This window comes from Harpegnathos saltator, unplaced genomic scaffold (assembly GCF_003227715.2).
Source record: "Harpegnathos saltator strain DR-91 unplaced genomic scaffold, Hsal_v8.6 scaffold676, whole genome shotgun sequence".
Lineage (NCBI taxonomy): Eukaryota > Metazoa > Arthropoda > Insecta > Hymenoptera > Formicidae > Harpegnathos > Harpegnathos saltator.
In genome coordinates, this window is record NW_020230511.1 from 370,113 (window position 1) to 390,110 (window position 19,998).

Below are 19,998 nucleotides of genomic sequence, written 5' to 3' on the forward strand. Positions count from 1 at the left end.
TAACGCGCTCGGCGGAATCTGCGACGTTTCTCACGGTGGGAGGTTAATTGATACTGACGCGATAATCCTTCGCTCTCTCACTCGAGATCGATCTTTTCCCGCGTTAACGCTGGCCCTGGACAAATGGCAGGGTTTCCTGCCGACGACATGCCATTCTCCTCCCTCTCTGTCCCTCTCTCCCGAGTACGTTACGACGGTTAGACGGTCTATCGTTAATTAGACGCCATAATGTCCGATGTTTATCTTCCAATTACGATCGTTATCGGTTTATCAGGACGCGCTGTTCGCGTCACATTCTGTTCGATTTTTCGCAGATTCTGTGTATTTTTTAGCGCGCTCTCTCTCTCTCTCTCTCTCTCTCTCTCTCTCTCTCTCTCTCTCTCTCTCTCTCTCTCTCTCTCTCTCTCTCTCTCTATATATATATATATATATATATATACATATATATATATATGTATGTATATATATACACATATATATATATGTATGTATATATATACATATATATATATATATACCTCTACACCTGTTATATCCTCCAGCTTTCTCTCTCCAAAACGTAAGGAGCCATATACCCGCGTTTCATTGTAGCGACCGTAACGCAGGCAAGCAGCTGAAAGGAACACAGGAAATAATATATCGAAGAATACAAGAGTCCGCGCGGAGCAGAGTACACAGTAGAACGTTAATTTTTCAACACAAGGCAGTACTTCTCTCTCCGTACCATCGTGAAGTTGGTTCGATACGAAGGACTCGCAATCGTGTTATTGAGTCCGAAGCGGCGTGTATCGTCGCGTGACGAACGCAAAACAATTTTCATTACATCGACAATGTCCCAGTCGGTCCCGTCGAAAGTACACCCAATATTCGGGGATCGAGGAGGAGGTCAACGACCTTGCCACCGCGCTTACAACCGACTCGCGACTATTCCACGCTCGTCCCTCGCATGTACGGCGATTTTTTTCCCTTTGCATAATCCGGCACACACATGCGCGTCACACACGACGATATGGCTCATCATCAATAATATCGACGTGACGCGCCTGCCTCCCTCTGACTGCTCCCTCGATATTTATCGATATTACCAAACGAAATCTTCACGCGGATGCGTATCGGCGGTATCGAACCGCGTCGCGGTGTATGTACCTTCCTTCCTTCCTACCTCCCGCCCGCCGATCACTCTTGCACACCTCCTTCTCCTCTATCTCCCCTTGCCGCCGCTCCTCGCCCATCGCCACCGGCGGGCGCAGCATGCCGCCATTGTGCAGCCGCGCGCGCGCGCGCCGCGCCAAATTGCGCCGATCGCGCGCGGAATTCCCGCTCTCGCAACAGACGATCGGTCCTTCTTGCTTCTCGCCCGAGGTTCGTAGCCGGTGGGCGAGAAAAGAGAAGGAAAGGCAGAGAGAGAGAAAAAGAGAAAGATCTCATCGGAGAGCGATTTACGAGTCGCCGGTGTCGTCTCTCGCCGAATAGCCGACACGATTGCTGCCAGGCGGCGTCGCAGGCAACCAAAACAACAATATTTCGATACGCCACGGATCTTTTGGCGGGAACTCTCAGTGGCGCGCTCAGGCCGGTAGGTCGGTGGTGGAGGAAGAGGTCCTTAAGGCAGGCGGCCGCGGTTCGACGAATCGCGACGCAGTGAGTGCATCGTCGTCGGTCAGTCGCGGCACGCTATTCCTCGGTAAGTCGGTCGTGTGCATGTATGGGTGTCGTGTGTGCATATGTGTGTGTATGCGTCGTGTATGCATGTATGGCCTTGTACACGTGTGTGTGTGTGTGTGTGTGTGTGTGCGCGCGTGCGCGCGCGCGTTGGTAAGTCATAGGCGTACAAACGATTCGACTTAACGACCAGCTATTTCGACGAGAGTCGTCCTTCGCACACTCGATGAGAAAACAGCGCGGACCTCGCGACTGCGGTTATCACGAGTGGAGCAAACGTTCGCCGGCCGGTAGATCAGCCGAAGCGACGATACGACGGTAACGTGCGACGTGAGAGAAAGAGAGAGAGAGAGAGGGAGAGAGAGAAAGAAAGAGTGAGGAGGCTGCGCTGCGTGGGTTCGGCGGCGGGGCGCGAGTTACATACGAGTGTGCGCGCGCGCGCGCATATCGTGCATACGTATATGTGCATATGCAAGTGTAGATACTATGTGAAGCGCGGGGCGCACAGCGGCGCCTACTATAATATATACGCGGATACGGCGGCGAAGCGAACGAGAGTGGTAGAAGCGTGCCGAGTGCACATACGACGAGCGAGCGAGTGAGCGTGCGCGCCAACGAACGAACGAACGTACGAGCGAGCGAGTGAGTGAGCAAACGAACGCGAGCGGCACGCCAACGGTAGAGCGAGTTAAGCTCTCGCAGCATCCCGATAAGACGCGACCGTTACCCGCGAGACGCGACGCGACGCGACGTGACGCGACGCGACGCGACGCGACACGGCACCGCCGCCGCCACGCCACGACGCGCGCAACCGGCGACGTTAAGGAGCGCGATATCATCACCCTTTGTCTCACTGCCGACGGGAACGGAGCCGCGCCGATTGCGCGAGTCAATCGAGGTGAGTGGAGTGAGCGCGGTCCGAGTGAGTGAGAGTGGTGCGTGAGAATAGCGCGAATACGCGTGTGCTGCAGCAGCCTCGGTCGGCCGCTCGATTACGTCGTTACGAGCCGCCGAGGAATATTTATTTAGACGGTAAACGCGCGCGATCGACACGCAGAACAACCGCCGGTCGCACGGCCGTTCCGCGGCGGATTTTTCCGCACGAACCGCGACGCCGTCCCGTCGTTACTTGCAGAGATATCAGCCGTTGATGGCTCCGCGACGCGCAGCACCGACGGCACGGTAAACGACGCCGCGAAGGCACGTCTCGCGCGACGCCATGATTCGCGCCTCCTCTCTCTCTCATGGCGTCCCCCGACGATGCGAGCTCTCCCGATCGGTTTTCTCTGCCGCGTTCGATCGCGAGTCCGGCGACGCGCGCATGTCCTGCCTTTTTCCTCGTGAGCGCGGAAAATTCGCGTGAAAAATCACGAACAGCGGCTTTTTGTTGCGACGAACGACCACGCAACCGCCGTCGCCGCCCGAGGCCCGTCGACGTACTTGTTATCTACGATAGACGGATACGGCCGTTCGCGAATTTTGAAAATGGCGGGCGCGGAACTTTCGTTCGGAGGCGCAGCGGTACGTGCGTGCGTGCGTGCGTGCGTATTCCTCTTCTACGTCTCGTTTACCGATCGCGCGCACGGATTGATCCCGTTGCGACCTGGCCACCTCGCGATGTCGACGCGACGAATAAATTAACCGGCGATGAATAAATTATCTCTTTGAAGCGACGCATCGCGATAACGCCATATCGCGTGGCACGACGCGACCGCCGCTGCGACATGGCAGTGAATTGCCAATTTACGGACGCAAATTATACGTGTACGCACGTATCTCGTTGTAAACTTGAGACGCATAATTGACAGTACTGATTTTCGCGGCGCGTTTGCGCGTTTCGATCGGGCTCCTCTCGTCTCCTTGCCTCTCTCGACCTCCCTCCTCCTCTCGCTCTGGCGAGCGCGATCCCCGATAATTTGAAACAGCACGAGACAACGGCCGAGCGAGAGGAAAATATCGAAAGATCGATAGCCACGTTCGCTTCCCGCTCCGATTATCCTTTTACCCTCTCTGTTTTTCTCGTCAGCACATTAGATTCTTATTACGTTTCAACAATACTAATAATAACAACAATAATAATAAACAGACATACGAGCTTGATCTCAGTATTTCACACTCGTATGCGACTCACGCACCTTAGAGACACGTATTTTACATGTGTATTTTGTATTATATATATGTGTATTTATAGTTGTATAATATACATTTTTTATATTTGTTTTTTTTTATCGATATATGTATGTATATGTGTGGCACTAATTTGGAAATTCGACAGATTAGTCGCGAGTATAGGGAGTTATTACTCTATATCTTGTTGATAAATATTAAGAGTAGGCTCTATTCTCGTGTTAACTGCATACCATATACACACTTATGCATGGATAAATACACAGTAGTTGTCTGCATAGCCACTTTGCCCGGCAGTTCACCTTATTGGAGATGACACAATCTGAAAAGAGACAGGCAATCGCTTAGAGTTTGTCCTGTAGTATTGCAGATATCAAGAGAAATAATATCAAATGACGTAGAAGTTTTATGTACCCAATAATAAGAAACTGATGTTTTAGCTTTTTAAGTTCAGTTTAAGGAAGGAAGACAATGATAAGCAGGAACATTAACATTGGATAAAACAAAGGATATTTAAAATTCAAAATACAAATTGTTGCCGAGCAGTTGAAACGATTGATTCTCTTCTAATTGGTCATCTATATCGTTATTCTTAATTTCACAGTAAAACAAGACAATAAATATGTCAGACGATAATTCACCCGTTATGGAGGAACAAAAGAAGAAGAGGGGTAGGCCCTCTAAAGCAGAGAAGAATGCAGTTAAAGAGCCCAAAAAGAGGGGAAGGTCTGCTGTGGAAAAAAACAACGCGGTACGCCCAGCAAAGTCTGACAACGAGGATGATGCGCCACCAGGACCTGTTAAAAAGGGAAGAGGTCGACCTAAGGGTTCGCACAAGAAGAAGGTACATGACACTTGTGATTGTGTACCAAAATTAACAAATATACATACATGTGATGGCATATTGATATTAGAAATTTGGATATTAGCAAAAAAATTTGATTGAATCCTACAACAAATCTGTAACATTTATGCCTCTGCATGTAATCCCGACTTGTGCTATATTGATCAAAACACGATATTCTTAAATTTACAGCAAGGACCACCAAAAGGCACGACTACCGCGCCACGTGGTCGCGGGCGACCAAAAAAAACAGAAGAGAAACCCGAGATCACTGGTGAAGATGAAGATGAACAGGAAGAGGAAGAGGAAGAAGAGGAAAACTGAAGCGTTCAAGAATGCAATAGGGGTGGATGAAACTAACACATCTGACTTATCCTTCGAAGGTCCTTTTTAAGAGAAAAAAAACTAAGCCAGTTGATCAAAGTTCGGTTTTATCCAAATTTACATTTCCTACTGTAATTTGGAAATTTCCGAGGGAAATTTCAAAACGCGGTAAAAGTGGTGATGGTGGTGGACACTGTTCTCTCACCGGTTACCGGTGCCGCCCTAGAAATTCTAGTTATCGCGGTGTACATCGCCACACACGGCAAATTTGAGGAAGAACGTTGGATACGAAAGTTGTGTTACAAATTTATTAAGTTCTTTTGTATTTCTTTCACATTACTAATATTCATAATGATCCATACTTTTAAGTGGTAAGACTACATGTGTAACTATCTTTGACAGTAAAAGACTGGATTGTAAGATGCAGATCTCAAAACTTTTCTTTTCTTCTGTTTGTCTACACGAAAGATTTGATAAACTTTTTTTAAAAGGAATAGTCTAATATCACACATGGTATAGTATTGTGTCACATATTTGCTACCTCCTTTTCTCCTACATATGTGTATTACAATTCGTGAAGCCAAAAACTTCATACTGATCTAATATTGTAAGAGATAGAAAAAGGTAAACACAGAAAAAATGTTAAAAACACTACTGTATGTAACATATGCAGGGACTATTCTTTTCTAATTAAACATGAATATGTCTATATTAGTGTCATTTTTGAGGCAAGCATATGTGTGAATGTCAAATTTGTATTAAAGTAAATAAACTCGAAGTACTCTTATTAAAATTGCGTTCGCATTTTCCCAAAATTTTTAACACTCGGTGAGATATGTTTATAGATATATGTTGTCACAAAGCTCTGTATATGATAGCATTTCATAGAAATATTAACATTTTAAAAAAAGTTTGAATGAAGAAACAACCAAAAAAAGAAAATAATGCAAACGAATATAGATAAAGTAGGTATACAAATATAGGTAGGTAGGTTATTATACCTACCTATAAATAAAATGAAAAATGTCATATTCTTTATATCCTCTGCTAGGAAATTTTCGTAGAAATGAATATGTGTTAAGATATGTGTAGAATAAGTATCAATTTGATAATATATACGTAATATTACTTAAACACATAATTTGTGTGAAAATTGCGAACATTTATAAAGAATAATCCAATTCTTTTAGAAAGCAATTCTCGAAACTTAAAACATGATATTTAATTAACTAAATTATACAACTATGGAGTAGTTGAAAAATCGGAATATGTCGAATATGCACGATATATACATGTCTGATATAAATATCGCTTCTTTTTATCCGAAATTTTAATTTTCAAGAGTTTATGTAAGTAAAAATATAGTTTTTATGTGACGGTTAAAATCGTAAATTCCATTAGAATTGAGAGTTCAAGTATAAAAATTACAATAAATAATGATATTTATAGTTTAAGGCATGTAAAATATAATGAAAAGGTGGATTCAAACATTATATTCAAAAGTGTGTTATTAGTGACCACTGAACAGTTCAGCATTTTCTTCAGTATCCATGGATTGGTATCCTTGCTGTAAAATCAATTGTTACTTATTTTCGAGACAAGCGCACGGGTTACAAGTGAAAACAATCTTACACACTCGTTTCTGATGTGTGTTATAACACTCGTCCAGTAGCTCAGTTTCCCAGTCGTCCTCTTCTTCCTCTCCAGGATCAAAGTTATACATTGGCATAAGCCTATGTCTCAAACGTTCCAACTTCCGCTTCCTCGATATAATTAGTACCTTCAGAAGAGAGAATTGTGTATCAAAGCCCCGAAAATCGCAGTCGTACCTAACAAAAATAGGATTCAAAGTATTGTTAAACAAAAAAGTTTGCCCTTATATAGCCATCATTGTATCAGCTTTGCACACAAGCTTTATGCAGAATAAGACTGTAGTCTCTGACATTGAGAAGCGGATACATATATTTACTCAGAAAAATATGTATATGTGTACACACACACACCACACCACACCACACACACACACACACACACACACACATACACACACATACATATTCTCTCTTTCTCTCTGCAATATTTGTACAGCACTTGCATCTGAAAATATATATAAAAAAACAAGGAAGGGGGAAAAACGTCACAAGGTAATGACAAAAGTGATATCGCTACCCATACCACTGCTGATAATATAATAACAGACACCACCACACCGAGTGGCACGAAAATATACTCCACTCCTTCGGGTGGACCGAATTCATCGAAGGAATCGGAGGTGGTAGTCGGTGTATACATCGTGGTGGTACCTCCTGACGTATCGAACGTCATCGACGTAGGCTCGAGTAACGACGTTACGGCGGTCTTAGACAAATTCCATATGCGTTGATTGTTCTCGCTTTCCTGCGCTAGTTCAACGTACATCGTGGACGTCTCGTTGTAAATACTTGCCATGCCTGAGGAGACTGTGTCGGGATCGCCCGACGATATGGTGTACAAAGTAGAATCGGTAACATCGGTCGCATTCGGCTCTCTCATGTTATTTGTACCATTAGTTTCATGCATTCTTACTTTATAAAGTGTTAGTCACAAGCGGTTATTTGATCAGTCACGCCAACGTCGAATGACCTCGGTAAGCTCTGGGAATCACAATACATATTTGCAACTTATAATACTTGATCCTGGTCGAGTCGACGTCGGGGCGGGGAATGAATGCCGATTAGAATTCGCTCGTTTTTCGGCCTCTTTCAGTCGCGAGAACGTCAAGAGAGCAAAACTTCGTTTCGCTCTCGCTGCGACAATATTCTGGTGTTTTATCTTGGAGCAGGATCGTAATAGAGATACACCCGTAATCTGTGTTTTTGTGCGGATATCTCGGACTGATTTTTGCTGCGTTCCGTCAACAAACGTGCATGCGTGCGTGGGTGTGCTCGGCGTATTCCTCACCACATGCACACCTGTGACGATTACGCGTATCATGTACTCATCCTCGTTCTCGTCATCGACGTCGTCATCGTCGTCGTCGTCGTCGATCGCGATCCTGTCACTCCTCGACGCATCAGTTTACCGATTCGCGCGTCGCCTCTTTTCCCTTCGGGTATGTCGGTTATACCTGCCTGTAGGATCTATCGATCTCGAAAACAGTGACGAAGAGCAGACAATTATTCCAGGTATCACTGTATCCTTAGGCGAGGACGAGTTCACGTCGTCGTGTCTCACCGCAGCATTCCCGCGAAATGTCAGAGGAATCGACCAGCTACATCGCAACGCATTGTATCCTGATACTTGACGCAGAGAATCCCCGCGAATTGCTTTACTATCGCGTTGCTCGTCGTTGTAGCATCACTGACACTCTCACCGTCTCGACGTCGTGCACCTCGTCTCTTAGCGTCGCGCCTTCCCACTCGACATCTCGATTGCCGTGCACTCCTTAGGGTGTCCGCGCTCTTCGTGTCCTCGGTCGCTGCGCATGTTGCGAAAACAGAACAGGGAGCGAACGGACGCGACGCAAGCGCCTTCGAGTCGGATTTAAAGGCTGATTCAAACGGTCTGCCGCTCAATGCGCATGACACATAACCTGGAAACAACTTCGAACCAAACACTTTTCCACTATCCAATAAGAGAGAGCATTCAAGTGCAAAAAGCGGCAGAAAAGTCGATCGCGGAATCATCTTGGAAACACGTGTTTTAAGGTACGGTTTTGATGAGTCGGTTTGGAGGTTAAGTGGTACCGTGAAGCAGACGACGTTACATGATGATTCACGCGTTTATATAATGTACACTTGTGTGTACTACACGTGTTTTTACCGGTTAGCGCCGGTTTCACTTTCGTATCTTTTCCTTAATAATTATGATTTATAACATTTAACAATAATAATGATTTTAACATTTCACAAGACCGTGAGACGCTCAAAGCGCTTTATATCTCCGTTGACATCAGGTGTGTCATGCTCGCAAGAAATTCTCGATGCCGAAAGTGGTCTCGATGATTCTGGTAACTGACTCAAGATAGTCTTCTAATTAGAAGCCTTTTTCTTTTTATCAGCTCGATGACGTTACCAAGTTACCTCATAGTTCTTCAAATCTTCACGTCTTCAGTAGAATCGCTAGATAAATCCAAGACAGAGTGTTTCATCGTGCAAAGATGTTACACGAATCGGAGGAATCAGCGATCCTCTCAAAGAGTGATATCTTACTTACTTCGTTTATTGTAAGTATCGTGTTACTTATTGTCCTCATTAATATTCATTGGCTGTTTAATTTTAATCTGATACTCTGTTTATGTTAGTATTTTGATGATTATAGATGTTTATAGATCTTGATTACTTATCATAAGACATAAGTTACTGAGTAAATAAAAACAATAAATTTATTCCTTGTACATGTATTGTGAGTTGATTTTTATGAATTTAGCGAGCTATTATTACAAAATGATTTTTTGTTTTAATGTTGTTCATTTTCAAGACATCCTTAAAACATATGTGACATGAAATCGAGAACTTGACATAAAAATTGGGAAATAATCAATATTTAATGTTAGTCAGGTGCTCTTGCAGGAATTGTTTGTGACGTGACACTTTTTCCACTGGACACCCTCAAGACACGATTACAAAGCCAACATGGATTTTTCCAATCTGGAGGCTTTAAGCAGTTATACAAAGGGATTGGACCTGTAGTCCTAGGTTCTGCACCATCAGGTATTATTATTATTATCAATATATATAATATTCGTTCTTATTAATGAATTATTATTGTTTTTTACAGCTGCTATATTTTTTATTACTTATGAAGGAATAAAGCAGCACTCACAACCATATATACCAAATCAATATCATTCCATTATACACATGATTGCAGCATCATCTTCTGAAGTTGTAAGTAACAATTATAGCATTGTATATAGTTGTAGTAAATTATTCTGATACATGACACGTTTTCTATATTATCATGCATATAGAAAAAAAAAGGAAATGTATCACAAATCATGATTTGCAAACTGAAAGTATATATTTGATGCTAATGGGCTAATTGTATTACTTCATATACAGACAGCCTGTTTGGTACGAGTGCCAGTGGAAGTAGTTAAACAGAGAAAACAAGCACTGTTGTTAGACACACATCGACTAGCATTAAGAACATTATATCGTGGTTACGGGAGCACTGTTCTTCGTGATATGCCATTCGGCTTGATTCAAATGCCACTGTGGGAATACTTCAAGCTTTGTTGGACCCGACAGATGCACCGGGAATGCACACCTTTGGAAGGCGCTACTTGCGGCGCCGCGTCAGGTAATGACTCCAGAGCTGGAACAACTACTTGGTTGTGCAGTCATAGTTTGAATAGTACTATGTTAATTGCTTGCTTCTAGTTGCCATATCGGCTGCCATAACAACACCGTTGGATGTCGCAAAAACTAGAATTATGCTATCGAGCACGTCGGCGGAGAAAGAAGAAGTTAAAATATCAACGATGTTAAAAGAGGTTTACAAAGACCATGGCGTTAAAGGGTAAAAGTTAAAAAAAGTTCCTATTCCTCAATCGAAATTTATTCATGATGAGACACGATGTTCTTTTAATTCTTTTCTATACTCTCTTATTATTCTCTTGACTAATATTATCTTAAACAAATAATGTTCTTTTAACTGAGCAATCTTTCAGGCTATTTGCTGGCTTTACCCCAAGGGTAACCGGCTTTACTATTGGTGGATTTATATTCTTTGGTATTTATGAGAAAGCCAGGGAATTTTGTATATCCCACTTTACTCGATAGCTCATGACGCTCTGATAAATAACTGAATTAGAACAAAATTAAATTTTATTAAATTACCAAATTTTATGAATGTGTACACGTGAGAATACACAGGCGCATTCTTATAATTGCCATATCGCGCAAAAATATGTTCTGCTGGGATTTGAATCAAAAGGTAATTTAATGTAAAGTCGAAACTTTACTAAATATTTCTGTCTATTAATTTTCAGTTTCTTCAGAAATTATAAAAGTATTATACACACAGTATTATAGAACAGGTTTCTATTTATGTTCCTATTTAATGATAATAAGTACAAACATCTGCTTTAAGGTACAAGAAAATTTCAAGGAAAGTTTGAAAAGAAAAAGACGTCACACGTTTTTGCTATTTAAAGATATTACAGTTAAATAAAAGCACGATACGCATGCACACGCGCATTTCTCAATTGCATACTCAGTCTACTTTAATTATACAAAATCTTAATACATCTTTTTGGAGGTACTAATTGTTATTAACACTATTTACAATTTTACGTATTCATACATGTTATGCAGTTTTAATAAGATTATGGATACTAAAGTTTGTAACTATCAAAATAACTATAAAAGGTACTGAAAAAAATACCCTAGTCCTTGACAATACATAAGAACGTATTCTGGTTGTCATAATTATCACAGCAAAAATCTGAAGGAGAATAAACGATGAGGATAAATATCATTTTTGTTTCTATTAAGCCTATATGTGTTGTAGAAATTAATCTGAATTTTCAACTTGAGGCTTTTGACTTCCAACAACATTTCCAGCTACTTGTTTTCTTTGTACGTTTATGCTTCTTTAACTCTTTCTTAGTCAATGATGATGATATGAAATCTTTTATAATTGTATAAAATAACTCGGCTGTAAAAAACACGAATGAATATATACATTTGTACATTTTAAAATTAATAAATTTTTAAGTATTCATTCTTACAAACGTTCTCTCCTGTGCGACTAGATGTTACAAAAAATTTTTTCTTTATACTCTTTGCATATTCTTGTACACTATTTAAAGGCGGATTTGGTGCTTCATTCTTGTTACATAAATCGTTTTTAGTAGCGCATAGGTAGATTTTACAGGAATAGATTGTGAGTTGCAACATCCAATCTTTTGCCTTCATGAAAGAGAGTGAATCTGTGATGTCGTAACAAATTATGACTACTGCTTGATCTAAATACATTAAAGCCATTGAGTCGTACCTAGTAAATGATAAGAATAAATGATAAGAATAAAAAAATATTAATATCATATCCGAAGCAACACGTGTGTGTCTTGCGTTTATATACCAAAGACCAATGCAAAGGCTGCAAATAAAAATACGATATATAATAAACTTGTCATTACTTTTCATTGCCCGCTGTATCCCATATTTCTATGTCAAACGACACTCCGTCAACTTTCATTCTTCTCTTCATATGTATAGCACCTACTTCCGACTATAAACATCATACAAAATATTAATTTATATCGTATATTATTATTAAGAGAAACGGCAATCAATGTTTTTCGAATATCGAATAGGTTTTTTGTTTGAAATTGCAGATATACATGACGCGCTTGCGCTAAATGGACAGGAGTAAAAAAATAATCAGAAGTTAATCGCTTACGCATCAACACATGTGATCGCAAAATGCGATACGATTCGTCACAGTTTCGATTCGAGAATTTTGAACTCGTCGACGCTTTGTCCTTCCCGAAGCGCGTTAAATATAACAAATTGCGACTAAAAGGCCCTTATGAAAAAACACTCCATTGTTCGAATTTACTCTCAAATGTGTGTATATACACTTAAATTTTAATATATATATCGACATTTGAGAGTAAAGCCGGCGGCACACGGTGCTTGTTTTCGTGCTAGATTGCTTGCTGGATGAAAATACTGCGTTCTGATTGTAGTATTTCCGAAGATGGATGGAATTCGAATAATCGAATGTAGATACTCAATATTCGAGTTTTTTCCGTAAGGGGGAACAATGTTTTCTTTTTTCTTTGTGTAGAAACGTCAATAATTATAAACTTTTCATACGGTTTTTCGCTGGTAAACATGCTTTCAGAATAAAAATACTTACATCCACCGAGATTTCGTACTCATTTAATACGTCAGTGAAGAATCGAGCCACGAGTTGAGTTTTTCCCACCCCCGATTTACCCAGCAAAACAATTTTTAACTTCTTTTCAAGCACGTCCGAATTCGACATCTTATTATTTATTATCGTTGTTTACCTCACTGTATATCGCGAAAGGAATTTACAGCACGCGAGTCGACGTTCGAATAAAGATCTATCGAAAGATTGTACTTCAACTTGGTGCGTCCTATCTACTGACTAAGCACAAGAACCAACAAAGTCAAAGAAGTCATTTTTTCTGTACTTTGAATTTAAGATCGTCGTAAATTCATTCTTAGATGCTATGAAGACTGTTTTATTAATTGCGTTATATTAAGATAAACTTGATGATCTTACATGTAAAATGAGATTATAAATATCACCCATAAATTATTTACTAAGTACATAAAGAAATTTTACAGTAATCTTAAACAGCAGAAGCAATTACAGTCGAGGATTACCAAGTATTTCGTGAAGATGGGACCACTATTCTGATGTGAAATTAAATCTAGTTTAAGAAATATTCTTAGACACACACTTCATTTTCGGAAATGTGGGATGTTTACAGACTACAGCCTGTATATATAATTAACGCTATTTTTATATACATATATATATATATATTTGTAATTTTTGTAAGCATTCTTCAAGAAAGAACGCACTTGTCGTTATTGTCACTCTCTTGAATTACATTTGTAATGACTCACTCAGTTTTGTAATTAACTTAAAATAAATACTTATAACGATACTTTATGTAACATATATGTCCTTTGCAGATTGATACATATTTCACATTAATAACGTTTATTTAGCTTTTCCTTGTGCGGCAACTGCAGCCATTGCTGCCTTCACAGTTTCCTCATCACCCAGGAACTTCATAGAGACAACAGGTTTGAAATTTTCATCTAACTCATACACAAACGGAATACCAGTCGGCAAATTTAGCCCCATGATTTGGTCGTTGGACATTTCTACAAATGATAAATTATACATTAATCAAATGTAACAATATTTATATCAATTACAATGAATGAAAATTATGAATCAATAATTCCTTACGATCCAAGTGCTTCACTATGCCACGTAAGCTATTTCCATGGGCTGCTATGATGATCTTCTTGCCCTCTTTCAATTGTGGGATAATTGTCTCATTCCAATAGGGTAACGTTCTCTCAATAGTTAACTTGAGAGATTCAAACTTTGGAAACTCTTCAAGTTTAGGTCCATCAGCATAACGTGGATCTTTTACTATTGTCTCATAATATTTATGGTCTGCTTCCATTGGTGGTGGTGGCACATCAAATGACCTTCTCCAGATCTGCACTTGTTCCTCACCATATTTAGCAGCTGTTTCTGCTTTGTTCATGCCAGTGAGACCACCATAATGTCGCTCATTTAAGCGCCATGTTTTTTGAACAGGTAGATTCTCTTGGCCGATCTCCTTCAATATTGACTTGAGTGTCTCCTGTGCTCTGGTGAGCACTGATGTGTGAGCCACATCAAAGGTATACCCGGCATCCTTCAGGGCTTTTCCCGCGGACACAGCTTCGGTTTTGCCTGCGAGAGATTCCGAATATGAAGACACATAATTCGTATTAACATGAGCTAACCAGTTTCAACTTATATTTTTTTTATATCCAGCAGATACAAATCCCACGAAGTTTTCGATTATATATGATCTGAAAACCTACTTGCAAACGTACAATCACATTATATCAATAGCGTCATTCAAATTTTAAAAAATCCCATGGATCTAGATGACACGACCTTTTGCCCTTGAGCAACAAATGCAATAGAAGCGACCGATGACACTCGGCTGATACTCACCTTTATCTGACAGATTAGCATCATACCATCCGCAGAAAAGGTTCAATTTATTCCATTCGCTTTCGCCATGGCGAACCATGACAATCTTATACTTGGACATATCTTTTAGATCGCAAGAACTGTTGACAGAAAGATGAACGAAACTCACAGTGAGAACAGTTTGATACTGTTCGATATCTTTGCTCAACCACTCGATTCGAGACTCGAGACTTCGAGACGAACCCCCACCATTAGATAAACGTATCATGCAATTTGAGCAAAAGGAAAGAAAGAGAGAAAGAGATTAGTCTGCTCACTTTAGCTACACTTTCCTACAATTCGCATTTTGTTTCGGATGCAGAAAGTGTAGGAGGAAACTGTGGAGTGACAGCAGTCAAATTATGGCTGCGTTCCGATATTCACTGTCAGCACTGAAAATCTATAGTATACGTGACACAAACTATGTATTTTCAGTACTGGCAGTGGATATCGGAACGCAGCCTATACCATCTGCCAGAGAAAAATCTACTTTTATACTCTAGCTAAGATTCAAACCACTTGAAGAAAAAAAGTATTTTTATAATACAAAATCTCTGTTTAGTCCTTGGAATTATTGCCGTATGTTCTTTTATATATATAATAGCTGTTATTCTAATCTATATCATTTATTAACACGAGACATAGCTACTGCTATAAGTATCATATCTATATTCTCATGTATAATTATCCTCTTTCTGATTAATATTACTTAATATTTTTGTAAGTAACGTTTGATCACTAATATGAATTTATACGCATTCAAAAAAAGAATGAGCACATGATGTGTTTTCTTAATGCGACAGAATACTCCTTTATATTTCCTCCTTTATATATTATAGCTATGGATATTAAGCAAAGCGTATAAATTGAATGTGATTTCAATTCTAACCTTCATAACCTATAAGATTTTAGGTGTCATTAAGCATTCTCGGAGCTATACGAACTCAAGACAAGAAAAAATGAGTAACATCGAACAAAAAATTATCGTCTAGGAAATAATAAGGTGAAAAACATCATATGATGATCATTTTTGCAAGATAAAGATAATCGATGTCAAAATAATCGAGGTGATATTGCCCATCCCTCTACTTCATCGAATATGCTGACAAAAATCTAGGAATTAGGATATCTTATGATTTTTATTAATAAACATGAGTACAAATGTGAACAACCAAAGAACACTCGCTGAATCAATTAACGAGAAGTGAAGTAGAATGCGGATGATCGTAGATGAATTTGCAAAGTTAGCTGCAACCGCAATATATTTCTCTTATACGAAAAGGTGACCATTGATCACACATATCCATTCGACCGAGAATTATGGATATAATAAGCGCCAACGATGTTCATGAGTCGCGCGTACCATTTTCTGCGAACTGCGAGTTCCTACAAATCTCGTGCAACTGGCGGATTACTAATAACAAAGAATTTTACCATGCCATCACCACTGCGCCTTTGCCGCATTCATCTAAAAGGTGAACCAGCAAAACAAAGTTTATGTGTATTTTCTGAGATACAAGTGGTAATTTAAAAAATAATACTATGTTGATAACTTCTGTGTAGAATAAACTGCGAAGACATAGTTTCCTTGGATACCTGTATTTCACTACAATCGATGGATTCTGAATCAACAGAACCTTGCATGCTAGACATTAAAGTGACCAATTGTCAGAAAATAGCACGTATTGCTGTTGTTTCTGAATCCAATGTCCTGGAGTTCTTCAAACAATCAGGAGAATATGAAACAACAGTATTTGCAGATTTTATAGATGAATTTGAAGATAATTCTGTATATTTGGCAGAAACAGCTATACAACCTCCTACTACTGAAGCCAGCATTAAGGTAAAATAATTATTATCTTCATATAAGTATGTTTTTGTGTTTAATAATAATTGTTTTTATATTAGTTTACTAGGATAAAAACTAAAGGCATGAGGATGTGGATATACGGTATAAAACTTATTTTGACAGATCCAGCGAAAGAAAGAAAAACTGATGCTTTCAATTATGATGTCATTCAGACTTTTCTTAGTAATGTGAATGGAAAGGCACACAAAGGAGCTGACATAGCAAAGAAAGTACTCGAATGTTTCAGTGTACAAGAAATAACAAGCAACGAACAATTCTGTCAGAAAAATCTGGAAACTCTCACTTTAGACTCACTAGCAAATTCTCTTGAATGTAAAAATGGAATTTTAAGGAGAAATGATGAAAAAGAAAGTACAACTAGTGAAGATGATCCCAGAAATTTAGATATAAATGTTAGAACATATATCGATAACAAATTTCATGATATGGAAAGGAGATTGATGAAAAGAATAGATGACATGGAAGCTAATACCAATCAGAAACTGAATGCCATTTTGCAAAAGCTTGAAACACAATTACATATTTAAAATACATGTTACACTTTTGAATTTTAATACTTATAATAAAACATATTTATATAATGCAAATAGAATCATATAAAAATAATGTATCTAATAATAATCCAATAAGGTTTAGAAATTTGAAACACAAGCAAAATAAAATGATCTGTTTTATCCTGTCTCTTAATTGAATATAAAGTTTTTTTTAACCAAGTGTAAATTGCAATTTATATTCATTAGAATGTTTTATTTACACATGTACTTTTAGATATAGATTCTGTAGATAAATATTCTGTATAAAAAATATAAAATGTTGCAAAATTTCAAATTTATGCTAATATTTCTGACTCGTGTGGATTATTTCTTATTTGTCTTAATTTATATAGGCTATGTTCCAAAATTTGCTGCCAGTACTGAAAATCTATATGTTACATATATTATAGATTTTTCTATCATTCCCATCAATTCTTCATCACTACCATCAATCCTGCTACAATTATTATCTGACAAAAAGCTGTGATCATATTTCACAATCTATTTTTTACACCAAAAAGCTAGGAATAAGTGCAGAACTTTTAGCAAATCGCAATTTACTAATGCATCACATTAAGGATATTCATATTGATATGTTTGTTACAATCTTTTATGTAACATATCAGTAGGTCATTAGATATTGTAAAATCCATTTTAATTTGTGTAAATATAGACTATGCTATCTACAGGGATATTATTGAATAAATTTTAGATTGCTGTTTAAACACAGCTATGTACATTAATGGTATTTATACAGTTGATCACTTATATATAATTAATTTTCCATAATATGAAGTACTAGTTGCATACATAAAAACGAAACTTGTATTCTTATATTTTATGTATGATTGTTGACAATTATATTAAAAATTATAACAAGTATTGGAAATAATAAGCAACAAATGAGCATTAAGAAACTAAAAGTATATTAAGAAATATGATAATATAAATAAAAAGAATGATTTAATTAGTTTTTTAATAGATTATCCAATTCAATTGGTTTTGTTGTCTTCTTGAGGAGGATCCCAAGAATGTAGTTGTTTCCGCCATAATCTGACCATACCATCCCAGCCTCTTCTGCTATACTTTATATATTTTGGTGGTGTCCTTGGATGTTCTCGTGTACGTTTATCTCTGGAACAAATATAAATGGACGATAATAAAATTGTATATCCAATGCACAATAAATGATAAAATTAAAACCTTTTTGTCATTACTATTAACACTTACTTAGGAACCGCCTGGATATATCTATCATATCCGATAGTGTTTTTTCCATAATCTATCTCCTTTTGTCTGCGTGCCAGAACAATTGGATCTATTTCATACTCTACATGTTTCCTATCACTATCTGATGAATTAGTGGTTGAGCTAGAGTCACTGTAACATCTACTGCGGGAAACTTTAATATTTATATCATCTATATTATCTTCTCTTGTTCTTTTATTACTGATATTTGACTCCTTCAGACTATTCTGTATATTGTCTTTAAACTCTACATATACATCACTTGTACTCTTTAAATATTTTGTATAATCATTGTCATTTTGCACACTTAAAATTTTATTTTCCTGTACTGTCTTGGCAACACTTTCAGCTTCTATCTCACAGTAATAGGTCTCACATTCTAAATAATCTTCTTTTTCCTCATTAATATCTTCCTTTTTCTTATCACCATTTTCCTTTTCTTGATTATCTTCCTTTGTCTGACAATTATCTTCTTTTTTTTCATCAATATCTTCTTTTTCCTTATCAATTTGTTCAGATGCAATAGGTTTACTATTTTTCATACATAAAATTTCATCCAAGAGTTCATCATCCTCAATTTCGATGTGAAGTATCGGATTGCTCGACAGTGGATCCATTTTCGTAAAATAATCGACTTTACTTCAAATATATTATTCTCAAAGCTGATTTTGCACTTAATATCACACGTGAATTTTGTCAATTTAAGTACGATCAACGTACTCACGCAATTTTTGCAGAGTATAACCTATTACAATTGCAATCACTTTGGTGGGGTGAAAATGGTTTATTGACGCTTTTCCCGAAATATATACACAGTCCTTAATTACTTTTGCGATTCAATTAGTTATACATGAATACAATCAAAAGAAAAGAGACTCTCTTTTTGTTCAGCAGAACGAAATTTCGCTCGATATAATTTGTCGAGTATTCCCAATTATTATACGCGCCTCCCTGTTCGCCGTGCGCGCCTTTTTCATGAAATCGCGAACATCCGGCCCGCTCTTTTTTTGTAGAAGGTCACTGCTTCCGACGTTTGATATAGAGCTAGTGGCAGAAAAATAGCAACACTTTCATTTCTAGATAGATGATTCAAAAGACTGATAGTCAAAAGAAACATTTATGTATATAGAAAATTATAAAAAATAAATTCTCCTGTTGCATATAGATACGTTGCGAAATTCAATGAAGAAAAGAAATTTATAATCATTTCTGCTACTAAAGCTGCGTTCGAAAACGTCACTCGATGCATCCGCTGTGTTGGTGTGAGAGACATAAAAATGAGATAAAAAAAGAAGGAGAATACTCGGGTAATGGTTGTCCAATCATAGTCGATCATTTTCCTCACATTCGATTATAATTGGTCAATTTCTGCGTTCTGCGATCTGTGTTTGCGTATGCGACTTATGTAAACGGGCCGTAACGTTTCCGACGCAGCTTAACTAGTTTCGTTATCCAATAGGAGAATACACATGCGCAAAATATCGATCAATTGTATATTTAAAGGTAGGATTTGTTTAAGCTAGAATGCTTCGAAACGATGAATAGACCGATCAGTTTGATTTACGCGACACTTTGAAACATTGGTTTTTTTCTTTTTTGGAAGAACTTTTAAACTAGTGCATACTAGTTTAATAAGTTGGAGCGAAAGGAAATATGTC

General features: G+C 38.4%; 7 protein-coding genes across 22 annotated transcripts; 3 read left to right on the forward strand and 4 right to left on the reverse strand.

Annotated features, from left to right (window-relative positions):
* Positions 1–1,304: 1,304 nt before the first annotated feature.
* On the forward strand, positions 1,305–5,750 carry D1 (D1 chromosomal protein). 6 transcript variants are annotated; one of them, XM_011143901.3, is made up of 3 exons: positions 1,305–1,684; positions 4,394–4,633; positions 4,826–5,750. In XM_011143901.3, the coding sequence occupies exons 2-3, from the start codon at positions 4,412–4,414 to the stop codon at positions 4,955–4,957; spliced, it is 354 nt and encodes a 117-aa protein (XP_011142203.1). In that variant the 5' UTR covers positions 1,305–1,684; positions 4,394–4,411; the 3' UTR covers positions 4,958–5,750. The 6 variants fall into 6 exon arrangements, with proteins under 6 accessions (XP_011142203.1, XP_011142207.1, XP_011142202.1 ...); XM_011143905.3 differs by lacking the exon at positions 1,305–1,684 and adding an exon at positions 1,849–1,980; XM_011143900.3 differs by lacking the exon at positions 1,305–1,684 and adding an exon at positions 2,113–2,560.
* On the reverse strand, positions 3,987–8,418 carry LOC105184835 (uncharacterized protein C3orf18 homolog). 7 transcript variants are annotated; one of them, XM_011143911.3, is made up of 4 exons: positions 7,523–8,418; positions 7,127–7,416; positions 6,590–6,737; positions 3,987–4,111 (listed from the first exon to the last, which is right to left on the reverse strand). In XM_011143911.3, exons 2-4 carry the CDS (start codon positions 7,403–7,405, stop codon positions 4,011–4,013), a joined length of 528 nt encoding a protein of 175 aa, XP_011142213.1. In that variant the 5' UTR covers positions 7,406–7,416; positions 7,523–8,418; the 3' UTR covers positions 3,987–4,010. The 7 variants fall into 7 exon arrangements, with proteins under 7 accessions (XP_011142213.1, XP_011142209.1, XP_011142208.1 ...); XM_011143907.3 differs by having other exon boundaries at positions 7,133–8,417; XM_011143906.3 differs by having other exon boundaries at positions 7,127–8,417.
* A 146-nt stretch (positions 8,419–8,564) lies between these two features.
* Positions 8,565–11,419, forward strand: LOC105184833 (S-adenosylmethionine mitochondrial carrier protein). 3 transcript variants are annotated; one of them, XR_849911.3, is made up of 8 exons: positions 8,565–8,643; positions 8,997–9,161; positions 9,492–9,648; positions 9,716–9,825; positions 10,000–10,240; positions 10,321–10,459; positions 10,611–10,876; positions 11,033–11,419. XR_849911.3 is itself a non-coding variant. In XM_011143899.3 (7 exons), the coding sequence occupies exons 2-7, from the start codon at positions 9,096–9,098 to the stop codon at positions 10,720–10,722; spliced, it is 825 nt and encodes a 274-aa protein (XP_011142201.1). In that variant the 5' UTR covers positions 8,653–8,891; positions 8,997–9,095; the 3' UTR covers positions 10,723–11,419. The 3 variants fall into 3 exon arrangements, 1 of the variants encoding a protein (XP_011142201.1); XR_849910.3 differs by lacking the exon at positions 8,565–8,643 and adding an exon at positions 8,653–8,891; XM_011143899.3 differs by lacking the exon at positions 8,565–8,643 and adding an exon at positions 8,653–8,891 and having other exon boundaries at positions 10,611–11,419.
* A 30-nt stretch (positions 11,420–11,449) lies between these two features.
* On the reverse strand, positions 11,450–13,154 carry LOC105184832 (RAS oncogene family member Rab11). Its single transcript, XM_011143898.3, has 4 exons — positions 12,809–13,154; positions 12,084–12,175; positions 11,673–11,938; positions 11,450–11,599 (listed from the first exon to the last, which is right to left on the reverse strand). Exons 1-4 carry the CDS (start codon positions 12,935–12,937, stop codon positions 11,469–11,471), a joined length of 618 nt encoding a protein of 205 aa, XP_011142200.1. The 5' UTR covers positions 12,938–13,154; the 3' UTR covers positions 11,450–11,468.
* Positions 13,155–13,223: 69 nt separating this feature from the next.
* Pglym78 (phosphoglyceromutase 78) lies at positions 13,224–14,908 on the reverse strand. Its single transcript, XM_011143897.3, has 3 exons — positions 14,672–14,908; positions 13,904–14,401; positions 13,224–13,815 (listed from the first exon to the last, which is right to left on the reverse strand). Exons 1-3 carry the CDS (start codon positions 14,769–14,771, stop codon positions 13,649–13,651), a joined length of 765 nt encoding a protein of 254 aa, XP_011142199.1. The 5' UTR covers positions 14,772–14,908; the 3' UTR covers positions 13,224–13,648.
* A 195-nt stretch (positions 14,909–15,103) lies between these two features.
* LOC105184830 (uncharacterized) lies at positions 15,104–17,249 on the forward strand. Of its 3 annotated transcripts, none has more exons than XM_011143893.3 (4): positions 15,104–15,268; positions 15,595–16,164; positions 16,253–16,532; positions 16,598–17,249. In XM_011143893.3, exons 2-4 carry the CDS (start codon positions 16,010–16,012, stop codon positions 17,084–17,086), a joined length of 924 nt encoding a protein of 307 aa, XP_011142195.1. In that variant the 5' UTR covers positions 15,104–15,268; positions 15,595–16,009; the 3' UTR covers positions 17,087–17,249. The 3 variants fall into 3 exon arrangements, with proteins under 3 accessions (XP_011142195.1, XP_011142198.1, XP_011142196.1); XM_011143896.3 differs by having other exon boundaries at positions 15,146–15,268; positions 15,602–16,164; XM_011143894.3 differs by lacking the exon at positions 15,104–15,268 and adding an exon at positions 15,387–15,409.
* A 752-nt stretch (positions 17,250–18,001) lies between these two features.
* Positions 18,002–19,463, reverse strand: Slbp (Stem-loop binding protein). Its single transcript, XM_011143892.3, has 2 exons — positions 18,323–19,463; positions 18,002–18,226 (listed from the first exon to the last, which is right to left on the reverse strand). Exons 1-2 carry the CDS (start codon positions 18,955–18,957, stop codon positions 18,085–18,087), a joined length of 777 nt encoding a protein of 258 aa, XP_011142194.1. The 5' UTR covers positions 18,958–19,463; the 3' UTR covers positions 18,002–18,084.
* Positions 19,464–19,998: the final 535 nt, after the last annotated feature.